This window comes from Tachysurus vachellii, chromosome 13 (assembly GCF_030014155.1).
Source record: "Tachysurus vachellii isolate PV-2020 chromosome 13, HZAU_Pvac_v1, whole genome shotgun sequence".
Classification (NCBI taxonomy): Eukaryota; Metazoa; Chordata; class Actinopteri; order Siluriformes; family Bagridae; genus Tachysurus; species Tachysurus vachellii.
The window spans coordinates 925,001-947,500 of record NC_083472.1 but is presented as its reverse complement, the minus strand read 5'-3'; the positions used below and the strand labels follow the sequence as shown (position 1 = coordinate 947,500).

Below are 22,500 nucleotides of genomic sequence, written 5' to 3'. Positions count from 1 at the left end.
CGAGAGTGTGTGTCTGTGCGCGAGAGTGTGTAAGTGTGAGGTTTCCACAGATGCAGCAGAAACACAAACCTGTTCTGTTACGAAGTGTAAAAGGGAAACTGTGGCTCTGACCTCAGTTCAGCCCTTCAGTTGTTGTTAATAGCTCCGTTGTTGTTGAGGAGGAGAAATAAGTGTGTGTTTGTGAAAGGACAAAAAAAGAAGAGTAGACGAGCCGAGTGTGTTTAGGGCCGGGCCATGAGATAGAAATATCATATTGTGGTGGTTAGAGGATGCTCTCGCACGCACGCACACACACACACTTGCACACACACTAACAGACTAATGTTAACTAACTAAACGCTGAAGACTTCTAAGTCTTTTACTATTAACTGATTAAAGGTGCGGTATGGTTAGGAACATGTGACCTTTTAGAGCAGCGGTCTCCAGTCTTATCCACAAAGGGCCGGTGTGGGTGCAGGTTTTCATTCCAACTAAGCACAAGCCACACCTGATTCCACCTGTTTAATCGGTTGTTCTTGGCTTTTAGTAGACTCTGGTGTGGCTTCTGCTTGGTTGGAATGAAAACCTGCACCCACACCGGCCCTTTGTGGATAAGACTGGAGACCGCTGGGTTAGAGGATAAAAACTCGTGTGTAATTACTGCAGGGGAAAACATTTACTTACCAACAGATCACAATATTCACTAGTGACTTCCTGTACATCACTAACATTTCACCAGCACCAAACAAAAACCTACAGCTTCATCTCGCTTTATTTATCTAAATTGTGTGTGTTTACACACACACACATATATACACACACACACACCGGTATATACATTATGTGTATGTATAATCACTTCAGCACACACACACACACACGTGTATACATTGTGTGTATATATAATCACTTCACCACACGCACACACACAAACAGGTGTATATATACAATGTGTGTGTATATATAATCACTTCAGCGCACACACACACACACGTGTATACATTGTGTGTGTATATATAATCACTTCAGCACACACACACACGTGTATACATTGTGTGTATATATAATCACTTCAGCACACACACACACACACACACGTGTATACATTGTGTGTATATATAATCACTTCAGCACACACACACACACACACACGTGTATACATTGTGTGTATATATAATCACTTCAGCACACACACACACATACACGTGTATACATTGTGTGTATATATAATCACTTCAGCACACACACACACATACACGTGTATACATTGTGTGTATATATAATCACTTCAGCACACACACACACATACACGTGTATACATTGTGTGTATATATAATCACTTCAGCACACACACGTGTATACATTGTGTGTATATATAATCACTTCAGCGCACACACACACACACGTGTATACATTGTGTGTATATATAATCACTTCAGCACACACACGTGTATACATTGTGTGTATATATAATCACTTCAGCACACACACACACGTGTATACATTGTGTGTATATATAATCACTTCAGCGCGCACACACACACACACGTGTATACATTGTGTGTATATATAATCACTTCAGCACACACAGGTCATCAGGATTATATTCATGCACTCGCTCTGATACCTTACAGTTTCTATAGTAACAGCTCATTCACAGGGACGGTTTGTGAAGAGAAACGTGTTGATGTTTATGAAGGAGTCTTCAGTGTCAGAGGGAACTGCAGTGAGACTCGTAACTCGTCTCTCAGGGAAGAGGATAGAAATGTGTCACGTCTGGAGTTTATCATCTCCTTTCTTTGGCAGATGTAGTAATAATTGAGTAAAAGCTCCCGACGCCATTCTCACGTCTCCACTCCTCCGCTTTCCTGAGGCTCGGATCCACTTTTATTTATATATATATATATATATATATATATATATATATATATATATATATATATATATATATATATATATATAAATTTTATTTTTTTTTAAACCGACTTCCCCGAGCTAATAGAAGTGTTTTTTTGCTCAGACGGATTTTGTTCCATCGATTGTAAATCCTGGAAACGTTGCCAAGGTTTGATTCTGACTGACTTGAGAGAGAAATAGAGTGAAAAGCTCCTGGCTTCCTCGTTTCCTCACTGTGGCTGGAATACCAAAGGGTCCGTGTGAAAGGATGGTGAGGAGAATCGGTCAGCGTGCTGACACACAGAACACTCCACAGAAGAAGGAGCTTTATTCTTCACTTAAAAGGTGTCACATGTTCGTGTTCAAGGATTCGGCGACTTTGGCGTCGTTTCCTCCGTCTTTGAGCGCCTGTTGCCGTGGGAGACGGGATGAACTTCAGAGGAACTTCTTTATGAGCTCGGAGACGGTTTAATTACTCCTCGTAGGGCGATTTCATGCCTGTTCTTTTCTCCGCTTTTGTCTCCAATCTGCTCGGTCGGGCCGACGGTAGCGCCGGATTATATTAACGCGCTCGCTCTGGTTCTTTATCGTTTCTATGGTAACCTGTTTATAGAAAACTTACGGAAGGAGTCTCCAGTGTCAGCGCTTTGTAACGGACCTTCGGGACGTCGTTCTTTTTATAAACATAAAACCAATCAACGGTCCGTCGCCGTGGCGTCGGGCACCACGCTGAAGTGAAGCGGGTTAAAGTGTCCATGAAATAAAGGAATAAAAGACACGTAGGTGATTTTATAAAGGACTCGTTCATCAGGCACCAGGACAAAAGTTCTGCTTTAAAGACTGCTGAAGTTTCAACTGGATGGAGAGTTAAATGTTCTGAGAGCTAAGTGCTGCCTCATCATACATGATCTTCATCGTCGTCATCATTATTCTCTTTAACTTTACCACTCTGCAGTTTCCATCCATCCTTCATCTGTCGTTATTGTTATTTGTTGTAGATACAGAAAGTAAACATTAAACCCTCATTAAATGACAGAACTGAATCCAAAACCAACCGAATGGACCACAGGAATCATTTCACTGGCCAAAATCCAGCCTTTTCCAGCCTCTGAAGACTCTTTCTGTCTTTTTCTTTTTGTCTTTCTTTCTTTCTTTCAACAGAAGTCTGTCCTGACCTGCAGCGTGACACAGTTAACGCCAGACTGTTAAAGTCTTGTTAAAGAACAGAACCTTTAGGTGTGAAGGTCGTAGTATTTCACCGTACACTGAAGCAGAAGCGTTAACCATCTTTGCTGCGCTCGCCTCAGATCCATTTAATAACTTCCTGATGCCTAAAATGCTTTTTAAAGTTGTTTCTGATGAACTGAATCCACCACAGAACCATTAGATTATTAACACACTGGGGAGATTTTGAATCTTTTCCATTTTAGAGACAAATGTGTATTTATTTATTTGTTTGTTTATTTGTTTGTACGCACTGGAACAATTTACTCGGCCCGGATTAAAGCTCTGGATGTCTCTACACCACGTCGCTGTAACGTCCTGGACTCTGATCGGTAAGAATGCGTTCGAGTTTTTAACGTTTCTATGGTAACCGCTCCTTCACCGGGACTTGTTCGTGTTGTGGACGTGAAGGAGGAGTTCACTGGTTATGTATTAACACTTACAGAAGGAGTCTCCGGTGTCGGGAGTTTACACTTCCTGATGGTTTCTGTCAGATGAGGTCGAGTTGTTTTGTTTACGTTTGGGTTTTACGTGAAGAGAAAGAGAGGAGAAGAGAAGAGGAAGGATTCTATTGTGTGGAGGTTGAACACCTAAGAGTCAGATTAAACAGCATGATGTGGTGTTTAGTAAATAAAGTGTCTGAGGTGGAAGAGAAATAAAACACCGCAGTTTCAGACCGTGACTCGCTCCGTCGTTGATTAGCGGCTGGATGCTGAAGCAGAGCTAATGCTGTGATTTTCTTATGAATAAAAAGCGAGGGATTGAACCTCCTGACCACCGCGGTAAGGAGGGGCTTGAGCTCACCCTCACGCCGTGTGTTTTTCATGTAGAGAATCTGCCCTGTCTCGGGACCGATGCAGACGCCTCCTCAGATCTTCTCGGTCAGTACCTGCTCTTGGGTCAGCAGATTTTGTCGCTGTAAGTGTTCGTTTTTCTTTCTCCAAACATCTGATCCTCCCACCGGTTTCACCCCATCGATCCTGCACCAATCCCTCATCCCATTGCTCCTGCATTTCCTCCTGCATGCCTCCTGCTGTCCTGTGGCCGACCAGCTGCAGCCGACGTTCTCACGCATGGCCTGCACCGCCACACACACACACACACACACACACACACAGAGACGCATTCCCAGTGGTTAAAATGTTCAGTGTTATTACAGCAAGAGTGGACGCTACGATCTGGAATTGCGAATCTCTCTGATGCATCTTGAGGCTTTTTCCTTTTTCCAGACGTTCACAGGTCACGTGATGTGGAATATGTTAAGATCTGGGAGGAAGATGCATGCTTGGAATCGAAAATAAGGCTGTGGTGTGGTGTTATTTTTTCTTCCAAGGTCTAGGAGATCGAATGCGTCTTTGAAGCGGGGAAGGGGGCGTGGCCAGACGTACCGTACGTAACAAGTGTACGCGTAACAGCAGGGAAAAACAATCACCAAACTCAGATGGACGCTAGACTTTTTTGGGGGGTTCTGAAGTAACGTGCTATAAACCCAGAGCTGTACATTTTTTAAGGTAGACTTTCACAAATCTGTTCATCCACACATCTGCTGCTCAGGGTTCAAACACGTCTCGAGTGTGTGTTCGTTTATTTTCTAGTCATCAGCACCATTAACGCTATCTGTAAAGAGGATTTTATAAGTTTGACGCTCCGTTTGTAATCTTTTTTCAGTCTTTGTTCTCCGTCATGCTGCTATAATAATCGCTTGAATTTTGGGAGTTTTTTGGATGCAGTGCTCTGACTTTTCTTTGAGTGAAGAACAAGATAAATACTGATGTACTGTGGTCAAGGTGTTACAGGGAAAATATTTATTATTTATCAAGGAAGGTTTTATTAAAAAAATGATTATTTTTCACTAAGCTTGTTTGTTTAAACTCATTAATACAGTAAAACGTTGATATTTTGGACTGACTTACACTGAGAACATTTCAGACACCGTTACTGATTAACAGTATCCAGTTAGATGAGAGTATAAACGTGGTGTGTTAAGGTATGTATTGTGTGTGTAGTAATGTGTCGGGATGTGGTAGCCTAGTGGTTAAGGTGTTGGACTACCAATCGGAAGGTTGAGTTCGATTCATACGTCCACCAAGCTGCCACTTGGGCCCCTGAGCAAGGCCCTTAACTCTTAACAATTGCTCAGTTGTATAAAAAAATGAGAGAAAATGTAAGTTGTTCTGGATATAAGGGCGTCTGCTAAATGCTGTAAATGTAGTTCTCAGTGTATAGACATGCTTTTCTGCAGCGTAACTGCAGCTGATTTTATTTATTTATTTATTTTACTGCTGCATGGATCAATGAATAAGAGCTTTGGCTTGGAAGATGAAACCTCGTTCTGCTCTTAAATGTAATAGTCTCAGTAAATATAACCTGAATTACAGGCTCAGAATTAAGCTCTTAATTTATTGTTGGCTCTTTATCATCTAACCCTAAAGAGACTCCGGTGTCAATATGGCGGCGACGATAAGTGTGTCTGTTATAAAAATGATGTTTTATTGTACTGCGATGTCGGTCACAGATGATACGGCTTCAGCAGCACTCGTATTTCTAAAACCGGATTACGGTAAACGGCTGGTGGCTTCTGCTGTGCGGCTTGAGGTTTTTGTTGCAACTTTTCCTCAGCAATAAACTTTTCTAACCTCAGGACCCCTCGCCAATTCCATTAACAGCTAGCAGCATGCACGACCTGGCTGATTATTTCGCTTTGGTGTTGTCATGGCTGCTGTGTTTGCTCTACGATCGAGCCGGGTCAATATAATGTATAACGTCCATGTAAAATCTCTGAACCTGTTGCTGCAGTTATGTTAGTAAAGCCTAAGCAAATGATGTAATCTGATATTCATCATGTACTGTGATCTATTTCTGCCATATTGCCCACATAGCTGCATGAAATTAACTCTGTCGACCCACTCGGAGACTAAATCGAACTATTTCTTTTCTTCTTTACTTCAGTTCAAGCTGATTCCTTGGAGGTACCTGAAACCATGTCAGTCAGCGTCCATGAAAACCGCAAGTCAAGGACGAGCACAGGCTCCATGAACATCTCGCTGTTCCACAAGCCCTCGCATCCCGACAGCGTCCTGACGCACCTTAACACTCTCCGCAAACAGTGCATGTTTACAGACGTGACTTTATGGGCTGGAGATCGCTCTTTTCCTTGCCATCGGGCCGTTTTGGCAGCTTGCAGTCGCTACTTCGAAGCCATGTTCAGTGGAGGCCTCCGTGAAAGCCTGGACAGTGACGTCAACTTCCGTGATAGCGTGCACCCAGAGGTGCTGGAGCTACTTCTGGATTTTGCTTACTCGTCACGAGTCATCATTAACGAGGAGAATGCGGAATCTCTTCTCGAAGCTGGAGATATGCTGCAGTTCCATGACATCCGTGATGCCGCAGCAGAGTTCCTTGAAAAGAACCTTCACTCGTCTAATTGCTTGGGTATGATGCTTCTATCCGATGCTCATCAGTGTAAGCGCTTGTATGAACTCTCATGGAGGATGTGCCTGGTTCACTTTGAAGCCGTGCGGGACACCGAGGACTTTTATGGGTTATCTAAAGACAAGCTTTTAGACCTTATACTCAGCGATGAGCTGGAGATTGAAGATGAGCAGATTGTGCTAAATGCGGTCATGCGCTGGGTCAGGTACGATTTAGATAGTCGCAGAGACTACTTCCCTGAACTGCTTCGGGGTATCCGTCTCGCGCTGTTGCCTTCCGAGTGCCTGATTGAGGCTGTGGCTTGTGAAGAACTGGTTATGTCAGACAAACGGAGTCGACAGATTGTTGAAGAGGCCATCCAGTGCAAGAAGAAGATTTTGCAGAACGACGGAGTTGTCACAAGTCCGTGTGCAAGGCCACGCAAAGCTGGTCACACGTTGCTCATTCTTGGAGGCCAGACATTCATGTGCGATAAGATCTACCAAGTCGATCATAAAGCAAAAGAAATCATACCCAAGGCAGACTTGCCCAGTCCGAGAAAGGAATTTAGCGCATCTGCCCTCGGATGCAAGGTCTATGTGACTGGAGGAAGAGGTTCTGAAAATGGCGTATCAAAAGATGTTTGGATATATGATACGGTCCATGAGGAATGGTCGAAAGGTGCTCCCATGTTAATTGCACGTTTCGGTCATGGATCCGCCGAACTGGAAAACAGCCTTTACGTCGTCGGAGGCCACACTGCTATATCCGGTGTCTTTCCTGCTTCCCCTTCAGTATCACTAAAACAAGTAGAACGTTATGACCCTGTAACCAACAAGTGGGCCATGATGGCACCACTCCGAAATGGTGTCAGTAATGCTGCGGTGGTCAGTGCTAAGTTAAAGCTGTTTGTTTTTGGGGGTACTACCATCCACAGAGACACGGCTTCCAAAGTCCAGTGCTTTGATCCGCTGGAGAACCGATGGACCATAGCAGCAGAATGTCCTCAACCTTGGCGGTACACCGCAGCTGCAGTGCTGGGAAGTCAAATTTTTATCATGGGCGGTGATACGGAGTTTACTGCTGCTTCTGCTTACCGATTCAACTGTGAAACTAACCAGTGGATGCGTGTAGGAGACATGACCTCTAAAAGGATGAGCTGCCATGCTGTAGCCTCAGGGAACAAACTCTATGTTGTCGGAGGCTACTTTGGGACACAGAGGTGTAAGACACTGGATTGCTACGATCCAACATCAGACAGCTGGAACAGCATCACTACAGTGCCTTATTCGCTGATTCCTACTGCGTTCGTTAGCACCTGGAAGCATCTGCCTGCCTAGCGGTCTTGAAGGATGGACTTGAATAGGTAAGATTTCCTTACAGATCTGGAACGTTAATTATGGTAATAGTCCCAAACAATTAGTATTTAGCAAAATATGCTAATTGACATGCTACCTGTCATGCAATCGTCATCATACCAAGGCATCAGTTGAGCAAATGTAACCATAGTGTGTTTTCACAGCAGTCACACAACAATCTTGTCCACTTCCAAGTGCACCCTAGTAAGGTTGTGGCAGGTCTGTTATCCTTATTTACAACTAATTCACAAAAAGTAATGTATTACCTTTAGATTCCCACACAGCTATCTATTGGAGCTAATGCTCTTTAACTAAAACATTTAAAAGCTTGGAAAAGACATCGTCCATCTTCCGCTGTTTTAGTAAAGTAGTCCTTGTTCCATAGAGTGGTGTTTACACATTCTGACAATATATACAAGCCAATAAATATGTCCTAAACCCTGTGTACCAGGTTAGGATCTTCTTTGGGGGAAGTCGTTACCCTAATGGTTAGAGAGTTTGACTCCTAACCCTAAGGTTGTGGGTTCGAGTCTCGGGCCGGCAATACCACGACTGAGGTGCCCTTGAACAATCTATTGCAGTGATAACTGTAAAACTCCTAATGCTGCAATAGGGCTTTGGGCAGTGAGGGATGACCAGGATGGACAAATCAGTCTCCCGGGACAAGTGGATTTTATGGCCAGGCTATTCAATTTTACATTTGTTGTTGTTTGGAGGACAAAAATACTTTAGACTTTAGTCTTACTTTAGTATCAATTGGCATGTATCAATGATATTTTTTCCAAATCAGGTCTGTGAAGACTGATGAAAGCCAAAACAAAATACAGTAATTTGGACACTGTGGATAGTAAGCCACCTCATTACAGGGCACAATTACACACTGACTCACAAAACCCATTGGCACACTATGGACAACTCGGAGCTCAGTCTACAACACTTTGGGCTGGGTTTGGAACCCGGAGTACCAGGAGGAAACCCCTGCAGCAGAGGGAGAACATGCAAACTCCCTGCACACACACAAGGTGGAAGAGGAGGAGTAGGAGGCAGGAATAGAACCCCCACCCCTGCAGGGGGTAACCGCTACGCTGCCGTGTTTTTTCTAAGAAGCTAATAGACCAGAGCGACTTATTTTTGAGGGATTTGAGACAGAACATGACGGATCATAAACGATATGTTGGTCAATGACTTACTTGTATTTTGCCAAGAGAACACGTACAACGTGCAACAATTAGTACACTTAAAGGTGGGGTCTCCGTTGTTTGAAATCCAATGTCGACATTTGAAATCACCAAAACAAACACGCCCCTAACCCAAATGGGTCCCACCCCTGTATTGATAGCTCCACCCACACATACATACGTAACCCAGGCAACTAATGGACAGAAACGTGTGTTTATCATAGCTGAAGTGAAGAACAATACGATTGCAGATAAACAAACAAGCAAAAATGACAAGTATAATCATGTAAAGGACAAAGGCATATATTAGTTCTGTGTAACAAAGTAAAACCAACGTTACTCACCTATCGAGAAGGAAAAAAGCGCCTCGGCGTCTTAAGTAAAGTTGGTCACATATTCACAGATTGGAGTTTCCTGAGTCAATAACTCCTGAGCTAAACACTGTTACTACACAAAACACGGTTGTAGCTGCGTCTCTACATTACTACGATAGAAAAGAGGTGTTATTTGTGTAGTAACAGTGTTTAGCTCAGGAGTTATTGACTCAGGAAACTCCAATCTGTGAATATGTGACCAACTTCCTGCTCCTTCAGTTCTCTCCAGCGCTGGAAAGCTGATCCTATATTAACACGTCCTACTTCTTACCTTATCGTAAACCTTTCTTCACTTTCTTTGTTTGTTTTTATCCTCCATGTCAACGTTAAAACCGCTTTCTGCTAATGTCACACATGCGCACTGAACACTCTCTCCGCCCATATCGACAAGACACGCCCCTTTCTGCTCATTGGCTACACTTTAGGTTTGTATTTGTTTTGTTTGTCGTCCCGACTCTGTTTTCTGAAGCGTTTCTCAAACAACGGAGACCCCACCTTTAAGTTTATTGTTAAAAACAAACGTTCGGTTATTGTGTAGACGATCAGAATAAATACATTTAACTAGCTGCCTTCAGTGTGCTGCTTAATGCTTCATTAAGTCCCATTGGCTGTATGATTACACTCCAGTGTGCTCTTCTGAGTACATCTTGGGTATTGGTGGAACTGACTGAGTTGGTTGTAACTTTCAGCTGATTTATTAAATAAAAGTATAATTGTAGTTAGTAAATAGTTAAATGAATGCAGATTTACCATCAGTTCTTAAATATAATGATGTACATCATGATTTATGATTTTTATCATTTATGATTTGAGGATACGACCCACCCCGATGCTGAAGATCGAATGATCAAAATCCTGTTTTTTCCCCCCCGAGTCCCTTATCACATTATTCTCTGGAAGGGTCGTGTAAACGTAGCCTAAATGATGTCAATTTTGCAACTCAGCATCAGGAGCTAATGTTTCTGAGTGCATTCACTTCCATGCCAGGATCATAAATCATTCTAAATGAAGTTGTGGTTGCACTTAAGTAATGCTGACACCAAGTACGAATATTTCAGCAATAATGTCAGATCAGCACTTATTCCGAGTGTAACGGTGTTGCCTTCCCTCTTCTCCACATCCAAACATTTCTTCTCAGACTGTTACAACATTTCAGAGCGTTCTTGAGTGGATGAAGTCAGCCGCTCTTTGGCATGTTACGCTCGAGCGCTGCGATGTGGTCAGGATAACGGAGCTTTGAAGCATTAAGAGCGTCTCAGCGTTCTCCTTCGAAGCCGAAGTCGGCGCTCCCGTCTGATTGACGGGTTTATAGGTGACGTGAAGCGTCTGAACGGCTGAGAAAGGAAAAAGACACGAACATCTTTCAAGGCACAGACTTGATGTCCGATATGTCCGACTCTGGATCGATGAGCCGTTTTGCTTAGTGAGCTAGTGATCCACTTAAGCATTGATCTGAGATCCGCGCCGAAGTCTGTAGCCTATTGACTCGGTGCTAAATCAGCATAATTACTTTCTGCTTTAGTTACACTGACACAAACGACGTTTCTGACCCGCGAGTCGTCGTCTAAAAGCACTAGCACCAGCACTACGAAGGCGTGGGTAATTAATATATTAATAACGTGAAGACGAGTGCAGTCGTGCCTTTACGCCAGGGCGAGGGACTATATTGTCGTTTCGGACAGATACAGCTGGAACGGTACGCAGTAAAATGAAACTCTGCTCCTCCAGCACAGAGGAACTACACAAGACCACACCGGCTTAAAGACGTGTGACTGAAGGGGCATCGGAGGTGGGGCTTGAGATGCAAATCTGTACTGCACTTTAATTTCATTGGATTGATATAATTTGGGCCGTACGGCATGCATTCGCTAGGCTAAGGTTCATTAACAAATATTGTAAAGCAGGGTCATGGTGCCAGGGTCATGGTGCCAGGGTCATGGTGCCTGGCCCCCTAATTATTACTTCTTATTACTCTAATGCAGTTACACGCATGAAAAAGCTGTGTGGTTTCTGTCCCATTAAAGTCACGATGTAATTAATATTACTCTGGTTTTTATTATGCTTGTGTGATTTATAGATTTTTCTTTATTTTTTATTTACCATATAACAAGGTCTATTAATAATTTAACGCAAATAATAAAACTTAGACATATAACGGAGATTTCGATATCTGCAGTATTAAGTAAAGAAGCCAAAGATCAAATAAACTAAAAGGTTATGTTTATTATACAGACTTTAAAAGATAACGAGATCTTTCCTGCCCTGGTGAGTGGGGGGAATAGGTCAGGATCTGGTGGCTAACGGGGCAGATTTTGAGACTCTTCTGAAGGTTCATAGTGTTTGTCTTGTGTGATGAATTGTCTGTGACATCAGACTGAGACTCCACCATTTTTATGGGGTCAGAAAATCCAGATAAACCGCCAGATGAATAGACGAGGGAAAAAACTGCCCGAGTTTTCTCTTGCACTTGATTTGCTCGATTGCTTCCCCTTCGTTTCTTTTTGTTTTCAGCTTATGGCACTGAAACTGGATTAATAATTAATATTACGTAATATAGATTGAGGGATTCTCTGTAGGTGAAGCTGTTCTCAAATCAGACTAAATTCTGTGTCTGTTTGTATAACGACTCGGACGTGGTTTAGACCCTCGTCCCACAATACAGCACACCGGTGATGAATAAGCATTAAAACATCATCAGTGTGTCACAATATTTGCCTGAACTTTTACCTCCCGCTCAGCAGGCAGTCGATATGACCGAGGCTACCAGCGGACGAGTCTGCAGAGATCTTTGTTCCCCTGAGGAATAAATGGATCGAATGTAATGTCGTTTTCTTCCACTATCAGAAGCAGCACAGATTAAATCTGTCTAAATTACACTGAATCGTTCTGATCAGCAATCACTCAGAGCTGGCAGATTAAAGTGATTTCCTGTGGACGCGAACCGTCCGAAACCATAAAGCTTCTGCCATGAACTGCTTTTTATCTCTTTTTAACGTTATTTCTGATTTGATCCTTAAGTCCAGAATCTATTATTTAACTGTGTGACTGCTTTCACAGCCAGATGAAGTGACCCTCTCTATTAATCATCCAAAACAAAAGTCTTGAACGCTGAGATTTTCTAGCAGTAGTATCTCACACTTTCCTTTTCATTAGCGCTCTGTTCTTCACAGGCGACGCAGGTGGTGTAGATGTTCCTCCAATTTATAATTATCCCCAAATGCAGGTTGTGAGTGAATGACTCGAAAGTGAAGTGTAAGAATCACAGATACCGAGTGAACGGACGGAAAAATAAGGACATTTAAGTGAAGATGTGGGGAAGTGTAGGGACGGCAGCTGTAAAGAACTTGGAGGAAACGGCAGTCGTCCAGAAATGGCAGCTGCAGACTGAGTGTACGTGACTGTGGAGGGAAAGTGATGTTAAAAAACTGTAGTTATAAATAGAATAAAGAAGAACTGGAATTGTATACATGTCAGCTGAAGAAGTGATTATGGACACTTTCACCTTACATAAGCTCTTATGTAACAGCTGTGTGAGCTTCTTCCCTTTACTCTATAAATACCTGTAACCCTCGGCGCAGCACAGCCCTGTGTTTGTGCTCTCACGCTGACGAGTACAGAGGAAGCTGCAGAGGGATGGAGCTCGCTGAGAGGCTCAGAGCCCAGAGTCCTGTTTCATCGCATTAATATTTTAATAACTGCAGCAGCAGCACAGAACACCTGCTGCTCATCAGCTTCAGCTGTGTGTGTGTGCGCGAGTGCTTGTGCAAGTGTGTGAGAGTGCGTGTCAGTCAGGGTGTGTGTGCGAGAGTGCGTGTCAGTCAGGGTGTGTGTGCGAGAGTGCGTGTCAGTCAGGGGGTGTGTGCGAGAGTGCGTGTCAGTCAGGGGGTGTGTGCGAGAGTGCGTGTCAGTCAGGGGGTGTGTGCGAGAGTGCGTGTCAGTCAGGGGGTGTGCGCGAGAGTGCGTGTCAGTCAGGGGGTGTGCGCGAGAGTGCGTGTCAGTCAGGGGGTGTGCGCGAGAGTGCGTGTCAGTCAGGGGGTGTGTGCGAGAGTGCGTGTCAGTCAGGGGGTGTGTGCGAGAGTGCGTGTCAGTCAGGGGGTGTGTGCGAGAGTGCGTGTCAGTCAGGGGGTGTGTGCGAGAGTGCGTGTCAGTCAGGGGGTGTGTGCGAGAGTGCGTGTCAGTCAGGGGGTGTGTGCGAGAGTGCGTGTCAGTCAGGGGGTGTGTGCGAGAGTGCGTGTCAGTCAGGGGGTGTGTGCGAGTGACTGAGCTGATGTTGTCTGTTAGGGTTTGCATGTCATTTCCCTACACACTCCACTTCAAACTCACTTTATATAGACTGAATCAGACTCCAACTGACTCCTCAATCAGATTCGAACTGACTCCTGAACTGACTCCTGAACCGACTCGTCTGCTTTTATTCTGCAGAACTGCATGCTGGGCCAAAACATGGTGTTTATAGCCACAGTGACGAGGAGATCAGATTAAACCGGCACAATCTGATTGCAACAGAACAACAATCAGCTGCTTTATCTCTTTTCTGTCTCTCTCTCTTTTCCGGAGGCAAGATCCAACTGGCAAATTAGCTGGATTAGTGCAGCACAATGGTGTTTATTACAACCTGCACCGTGATCAGGATTCAGCCTGTAAATAAATACAGCCTGGAGTCGTGGTGTGGCAGAGACACAGATAGATAGAGCTTCTTATAGTCTTACATTTATTAGGGCCTGAGCACCGAATGGTGTGAAGCCCTATTGTTTTTCCTCGGGAGTATTATTTATTTATTTATTTATTTATTAGGGCCTGAGCACCGAATGGTGTGAAGCCCTATTGTTTTTCCTCGGGAGTATTATTTTTTTTTTTTTTTTTTTTTTTTTTCCCACACATTGGCCAATTGGGGTCCCTTAACATGCTCGAAAACTCTTGAAATTTGACACACACGTCAGAGTCGCGCGACACTAGGATTGGACAAAGGTTGGAATACGGGCGTGGCAGGGGGGCTCTGTAGCGCCCCCTGTAATGCAAAAACAAACATTGGTGCACAGATCGGGCAATTATGTACGCACATGTACGAGAGTTGGTACGCATATAGATCTCATCGACCCGAACAACTTTCGCGCTCTAAACTATGAGCTCCGCCCAACAGGAAGTCGGCCATTTTGGATTGTTTTATAAGTGCATGCGGTGAACTTTTAAATACTCCTCCTAGGGAATTCATGCGATTGACATCAAACGTTGTGAACATGATGCCAAGACATTGCACTTGCTAAATTGCGAAGGGATTTTTGATATCTCGAACGGTGCTGCCATGGCGAGGCGACAAAATTATGGCGAATTCAGAGAAACAGGAAGTGTCTAATATCTAAAGCAAAAAATGTCTTATTGGGATGACACGCGGTGTGTATGTTCGGCCAAGGATTCCGATCGCATCGATGTGCCTATTGTGAATCTCGGACATAGCGCCACCAACAGGCGCCAGGAAGTGTGTCAGTCACAACAGTTGCATGTGGTGAACTTTTAAATACTCCTCCTAGGGAATTCATGCGATTGACACCAAAAGTGGTGAACATGATGCCAAGACATTGCACTTGCTAAATTGCGAAGGGATTTTTGATATCTCGAACGGTGCTGCCATGGCGAGGCGACAAAGTTATGGCGAATTCAGAGAAACAGAAAGTGTCTAATATCTAAAGCAAAAAATGTCTTATTGTGATGACACGCGGTGTGTATGTTCGGCCAAGGATTCCGATCGCATCGATGTGCTTATTGTGAGTCCCGGGTATAGCGCCACCAACAGGCCCCAGGAAGTGTGTCAGTCACAAAGGTGGATTTTTTGTCAGCTTCATGCAGTAAACTTTTAAATACTCCTCCTAGGGGATTCATGCAATTGAGACCAGACTTGGCCAACATGGTGCAGAGATATTGCAGATGCGAAATTGCGAACGGATTTTTGATATCTCAAACACTGTTCTCATGGTAACGTGTCAAACTTTACTTTCTTTTTCAGGCATATTTAAGTCTTTTGGCGTGCTTAGATTAACTTGAAATTTGACACATACATCACATTTGTCGGCTGTTAAGTGTGGACAAAAAGGTCAGACAAAGGTGTGTCTCTTAAGTGGCTCACTAGCGCCCCCGTTTGTCTAAAATGTGGGGTTTCATTTACCTACAGTCCCCAAATGGGTCAGTAACAACATAAAATAGTCCACTGATATTTACCCACTTGATGCACTTGCCCACCGTGCAGTGTTTTCTGGAAGGCACCGTATAGCGATGAACAAACGTGCGAAGGCCCGTCATCGCTGCTTGCAGCTATATTTTATTTTTATTTTTCCCCACACATTGGCCAATTGGGGTCCCTTAACATGCTCGAAAACTCTTGAAATTTGACACACACGTCAGAGTCGCGCGACACTAGGATTAGACAAAGGTTGGAATACGGGCGTGGCAGGGGGGCTCTGTAGCGCCCCCTGTAATGCAAAAACAAACATTGGTGCACAGATCGGGCAATTATGTACGCACATGTACGAGAGTTGGTACACATATAGATCTCATCGACCCGAACAACTTTCGCGCTCTAAACTATGAGCTCCGCCCAACAGGAAGTCGGCCATTTTGGATTGCTTTATAAGTGCATACGGTGAACTTTTAAATACTCCTCCTAGGGAATTCATGCGATTGACATCAAACGTTGGGAACATGATGCCGAGACATTGCACTTGCTAAATTGCGAAGGGATTTTTGATATCTCGAACGGTGCTGCCATGGCGAGGCGACAAAGTTATGGCGAATTCAGAGAAACAGGAAGTGTCTAATATCTAAAGCAAAAAATGTCTTATTGTGATGACACGCGGTGTGTATGTTCGGCCAAGGATTCCGATCGCATCGATGTGCTTATTGTGAGTCCCAGGTATAGCGCCACCAACAGGCCCCAGGAAGTGTGTCAGTCACAAAGGTGGATTTTTTGTCAGCTGCATGCGGTAAACTTTTAAATACTCCTCCTAGAGGATTCATGCAATTGAGACCAGACTTGGCCACCATGATGCAGAGATATTGCAGATGCGAAATTGCGAACGGATTTTTGTCTCAAACACTGTTGCCATGGCATCGTGTCAAAGTTTACTTTTATTTCAGGCATATTTAAGGCTTTTGGCGTGCTTAGATTAACTTGAAATTTGACACATACATCACATTTGTCGGCTGTTAAGTGTGGACAAAAAGGTCAGACAAAGGTGTGTCTCTTAAGTGGCTCACTAGCGCCCCCATTTGTCTAAAATGTGGGGTTTCATTTACCTACAGTCCCCAAATGGGTCAGTAACAACATAAAATAGTCCACTGATATTTACCCACTTGATGCACTTGCCCACCATGCATTGTTTTCTGGAAGGCACCGTATAGCGATGAACAAATGTGCGAAGGCCCGTCATCGCTGCTTGCAGCTATATTTTATGTTTGTATGTCACCTGCAGAACACGACCTGTTATTAGGTAACGTTATTATTGTCTGGATATTAGGTCGAAATTTTACACCTTAAATTAATAAGTTCCAATCTGTTAGTAATTATGTGTTTTAATAAACCGTATGAGTGAAATCTTAGAAAACAGTGGCACTGTTTCACCATAATGAGATGACAGGTTAATGATTATTACTGACTTTTACTCTGAAAAATCAGCTACAAAAAATAAGGCTTTAAAAAGTTTGTGTGTGTCCGTGTGTGTGTGTGTGTGTGTGCGTGTCCGTCCATCCGTGTGTGTCCATGTGTGTGTCTGTGTGTTTGTCTGTCATTTTAAGCTGTTAATACGTGTGTGTGTGTCAGTGTGTGTGTCAGTGTGTGTGTTCGTGTGTGCGTGCGTGTGTGTGTGTCCGTCCGTCCGTGTGTGTCCATGTGTGTGTGTCTGTCATTTTAAGCTGTTAATACGTGTGTGTGTGTGTCCGTGTGTGTGTCCGTCATTTTAAGCTGTTAGTGTGTGTGTGTGTGTGTGTGTCCGTGTGTGTGTGTCCGTCATTTTAAGCTGTTAGTGTGTGTGTGTGTCCGTCATTTTAAGCTGTTAATACGTGTCCGTGTGTGTGTGTGTGTGTGTGTGTCCGTCATTTTAAGTTGTTAGTGTGTGTGTGTGTGTGTGTGTGTCCGTGTGTGTGTGTCCGTCATTTTAAGCTGTTAGTGTGTGTGTGTGTCCGTCATTTTAAGCTGTTAATACGTGTCCGTGTGTGTGTGTGTGTCCGTGTGTGTCCGTCATTTTAAGTTGTTAGTGTGTGTGTGTGTGTGTGTCCATGTGTGTGTGTCCGTCATTTTAAGCTGTTAATACGTGTGTGTGTGTGTGTGTGTCCGTGTGTGTCCGTCATTTTAAGTTGTTAGTGTGTGTGTGTGTGTGTCCGTGTGTGTGTGTCCGTCATTTTAAGCTGTTAATACGTGTGTGTGTGTGTCCGTGTGTGTCCGTAATTTTAAGCTGTTAGTGTGTGTGTGTGTGTCCGTCATTTTAAGCTGTTAGTGTGTGTGTGTCCGTGTGTGTGTGTCTGTCATTTTAAGCTGTTAGTGTGTGTGTGTGTGTGTGTGTGTGTCCGTCATTTTAAGCTGTTAATACGTGTGAAAATGACACCAGGGACAATTTGCATGTGTTTGATGAAAACCTAGTTTCAGTTTTGAGGACGTGTCTGATCTCGTCAGAGACGTGAACGAGCGACGGACGATTAGAGCGATAGAATACGAGGCAGAAGCTCTCTGCTTTACTCCAGAACAAAAGAACATCCTTCTGTGTTGAATCTAAAACTAATTATTAGACGTTTAAGAACAAAGAGCTAGAATTTTATAAAACATTGATTGCGATGTGTCTTTGACACACTGACGCTTTAAAGTTCTGTTTAAACTCGTGATCAGAGTTTGTGAGCTGTTCATTACTGTGTGGTGGAAGAGCTTTGGGGGTCACAGGGGGGCAAGAGAACAGATCCTGTAGCTTTGTATGGCTTACTGAAGTGTGAGAGGTTTAATAAACTCAGAGGAGTGTGTTTACTGAGCTAGCAGCTTATTTACACAGTGTAATCACGGTGATGAGTCTCTGATTCAGGTTCAGCGTTCGAGTCGAGCGTACAGGAAGTCCATCGTGATGTCGTCCCGGGTTTATACGTATTTTTATACTCACTCATGTCTCATGACTGGAACATTGTGTATGTTTCCTCCATCACAAACACATAGTGGTGTTTATCAGCGGTGCGACGCACCATCACCTTTCACTAAATGGCTCCAGGTGCTGAGGTTTTAACGCTCACACACACACACACGCGCTCACACACACACACACACACACACACACACACAGAGCAGGATTAACTCAAAAACACACTGAGGTGATGAGAATAAAATCATCTGACAGCTCGGTTCTCCCTCAAGCCAGAAGAAATACAGTCATCATCATCATCATCATCATTTAATAATAACCTTCATCTTAATTAATAGTCTGACATGAACGCTGCACTAACAATGAGCTGAAGTGTAATAATTAAATATTGGTTCATTTCCAGCTGGTTGTTATTATTATTATTATTATGAGTTGTTGTTGTTATTATTATTATTATTATTAGTTATTATAATATTATTGTTATAGTTATTAAGAGTTATAATAATATCATTATTATCTGGATTATTACGTGTACTTGATCATGTGGATAATAAAGCTGAAAAAACTCTGGGAGAGATACTTCCCTGGGCTCACTGTTACTGAACACTGTTACTGAACAGACTGAACACTTACTGAAACACACTGTACACTGTTACTGAACACTGTTACTGAACAGACTGAACACTTACTGAAACACACTGTACACTGTTACTGAACACACTGTACATTGTTACTGAACAGACTGAACACTTGCTGAACACACTGTACACTATTACTGAACACTGTTACCGAACACACTGTACACTATTACTGAACACTTACCAAACACACTGTACATTGTTACTGAACACTTACTGAACACACTACATTGTTACTGAGCAGACTGCACACCGTTACTGAACACACTGTACATTGTTACTGAACAGACTGAACACTTACTGAACGCACTGTACATTGTTACTGAACAGACTGAACACTTACTGAACGCACTGTACATTGTTACTGAACAGACTGAACACTTACTGAACACTGTTACTGGACACACTGCACACTGTTACTGAACACACTTATGTACACAAGTGTTTATATGAGCCCACATTTTATCTCCATCTTTCTTTACAGGTATCTACGGTTCTGGGAGGCGTTACTCTGTGTGTGTGTGTGTGTGTGTGTGTGTGTGTGTGTGCGCGCGTGTGTGTGGGTGTGTGTGGGTGTGTGTGTGTGTGCTTCTTAATCAAATGGATAAGACACTAAGCTGGAGCTCCTCTGTGAGCACAGAGTGGATCTGATCCACTGGCTAACAGAAGGCATGAACACACCTCGACCTCTCACACTGATGTGTTGAGAAACAACGAGCAAAGTTTTCTGGAATCTGCAGAACATTTGACTTAAAAATGCACGTTACAGTGATTTGGGACACAGCTGAAAAAACTGTGGAGCAAACGTGAAACCTACGAACAGCAGCACAACGTTCTCATGGACTTCCTGGAGTTTTAATTACTGAAGAAATGCTAATTTAAGATGTGCATCAGGGTTTATTTGTGTCCAGGAAAAAAGGATGAGGACTTTGCACAGATTTGATGAGGGTTTAACTTTATTTCTCTGAAGATGTGTGAAGATAAAGGCATGTGCTGATAATCGTTTGTGTGATCTATTAAACAGTGGAATTCTGACCTAACGTTAATATCACGCACTTCTCTTTCTGCAGTAACAGATCAACTAGTCTTATTAACTAATGCTGTCTTAAGCTCCGCCTCCTCTTTGTTTCTATTGGTTGCTTTATTTAATCTGTAACACTCGTTTCTGGCTGTAGATAAACTCTGATTCACTGATTACAATAAGAAAAAACTCAAGACTCTTAACTGCTCTGTGAACATTTATAGTACAGCTTATAAAACATAGAACATATAAATAATGTTTAATGAAATAAAACTAAATCTTCGTTAACTACACACTACACTACACTACACACTACATTACACACTACACTACACTATGCACTACACTACACACTACATTACACACTACACTACACTACGCACTACATTACACACTACACTACACTACACTACGCACTACACTACACACTACACTACACTACGCACTACATTACACACTACACTACACTACACTACGCACTACACTACACACTACATTACACACTACACTACACTACACTACGCACTACACTACACACTACATTACACACTACACTACACTACACTACGCACTACACTACACACCACACTACACTACATTACAAACTACACTACACTACACTACCCTACACACTACACTACCCTACAGACTACCCTACACACTACACTACACAACACACAATACCCTACACTACACTACACTACACACTACACTACACTCTACACTACACACCACACTACATTACACACTACACTACCCTACACACCACACTACACTACATTACACACTACACTACACTACCCTACAGACTACCCTACACACTACACTACACAACACACAATACCCTACACTACACTACACATTACACTACACTACACCACACTACATACTACCCTACACTACACAACACCACACTACACTACACACTATACTACCCTATACACTACACACCACACTACACTACACACCACACTACACTACACACCACACTACCCTAACCCTACACTACACACCACACTACCCTAACCCTACACACTACACTACACTACACTACAGCAGTCACGTTTCAGGGTAATCTGGTGCCGTGACCCGGATAATGAACACATGAACACTAGCACAGCTGGATTAAAGCATGTGTGTGTTTACTGTCTGGTGTATCGCACAAACCGTTATCAGCACACACCCTCTGAAAAATGAAGAATTTTTCATGCTTAAAGGATTTTTATAGGATGTGAATTTTAGACTAAGAAACTGTTTTTATTTTAAAGTTTAATAAGCAGCTTTTTCATTGGAAAGGCACATTTCTGTCACCGTTTTATTAGATTGAAATCATGCTCCATGTTTTTTTGCCATTAATCTGAAATAAATAACTTTCTGATGCTTGTGGTTGGTTTGATAAAACTCTTAAAATTAATATTTCTTACTCTGTGTGTGTGTGTGTGTGTGTGTGTGTGTGTGTGTGTGTGTGTGTGTGTGGGGAGCAGAAATGTGTTGCTCAGAGCTGCAGGAATTTCATCTTTCTGAGATTTTCTCATTCTCAGGTGTCTCTCGTCTGAGTCGTGTCTGGATATATGAGGAGCGATGAAACTTTAATAACGTTAAATAACTTAATCATCTTTGTCTTTAAACACTGACATCAAGTGGTCTGTATCTGTCTGTCTGTCTGTCTGTCTGTCTGTCTGTCTGGCATCTACCTTTCGCCTTCCTGTCCACCTGCCTGTCTGTCTGTCTTCCTCCTCCTTTGCTCACCAGTCTTTTTGTCTGTCTGTCTGTCTTCACCTCTATCTGACCATCAACTCTGTCTGTCTGTCAGTTTATTTAAACGTCTGTCTGTCTGTCTGTCAGTTTATTTAAACGTCTGTCTGTCTGTATTGTCTATCAGTCAGTCTTATCTGTCTGTGTTTAAAATATTTATATTAAGCTCAGTGTTAGCATCAAACTCAGTCAGATTAAAGAATTAAACTTCATTATTAAACTAAATTCTGCAAGAATAAATCCTCATTGCTAGACCACTATAAAGTGCTTGGACCCCTTTAATTGCTGCTTGTGTCTATATTAATATTACACACACAGTATCTTCATTCTCCATATTATATATACACACAATACACACACCTTAAGGGTCAACACTCACCTCAAAATGAGCAGATAGATAAATAGGTCATTTCTATCAATTAAACTTTGAAATGAATGAGTTCACATGTATTAATTATTAACTATCACCCCCTACTCACTCACACACACACACTCACACACTCACACACACAGAGAACAGAGCTCCATCAGTCACAGTGTCACTGACAGCTTTCACTCC

General features: G+C 42.9%; 1 protein-coding gene across 3 annotated transcripts in view; it reads left to right on the top strand.

The window, feature by feature from the left end:
* Positions 1-21,545, top strand: part of enc2 (ectodermal-neural cortex 2) — a 22,723-nt gene extending 1,178 nt beyond the window's left edge. For 2 of the 3 annotated variants that reach the window (XM_060885250.1, XM_060885249.1), the window contains exons 2-3: positions 6,049-7,876; positions 19,650-21,545. In XM_060885250.1, coding sequence (XP_060741233.1) covers positions 6,081-7,850 — 1,770 coding nt within the window. In that variant the 5' untranslated portion in view covers positions 6,049-6,080 and the 3' untranslated portion in view covers positions 7,851-7,876; positions 19,650-21,545. Of the gene's footprint in view, positions 1-3,766; positions 4,018-6,048; positions 7,877-19,649 lie in introns of those variants that run through there. The other variant, XM_060885248.1, reaches the window with a different exon arrangement.
* The last annotated feature ends 955 nt before the right edge of the window (positions 21,546-22,500 follow it).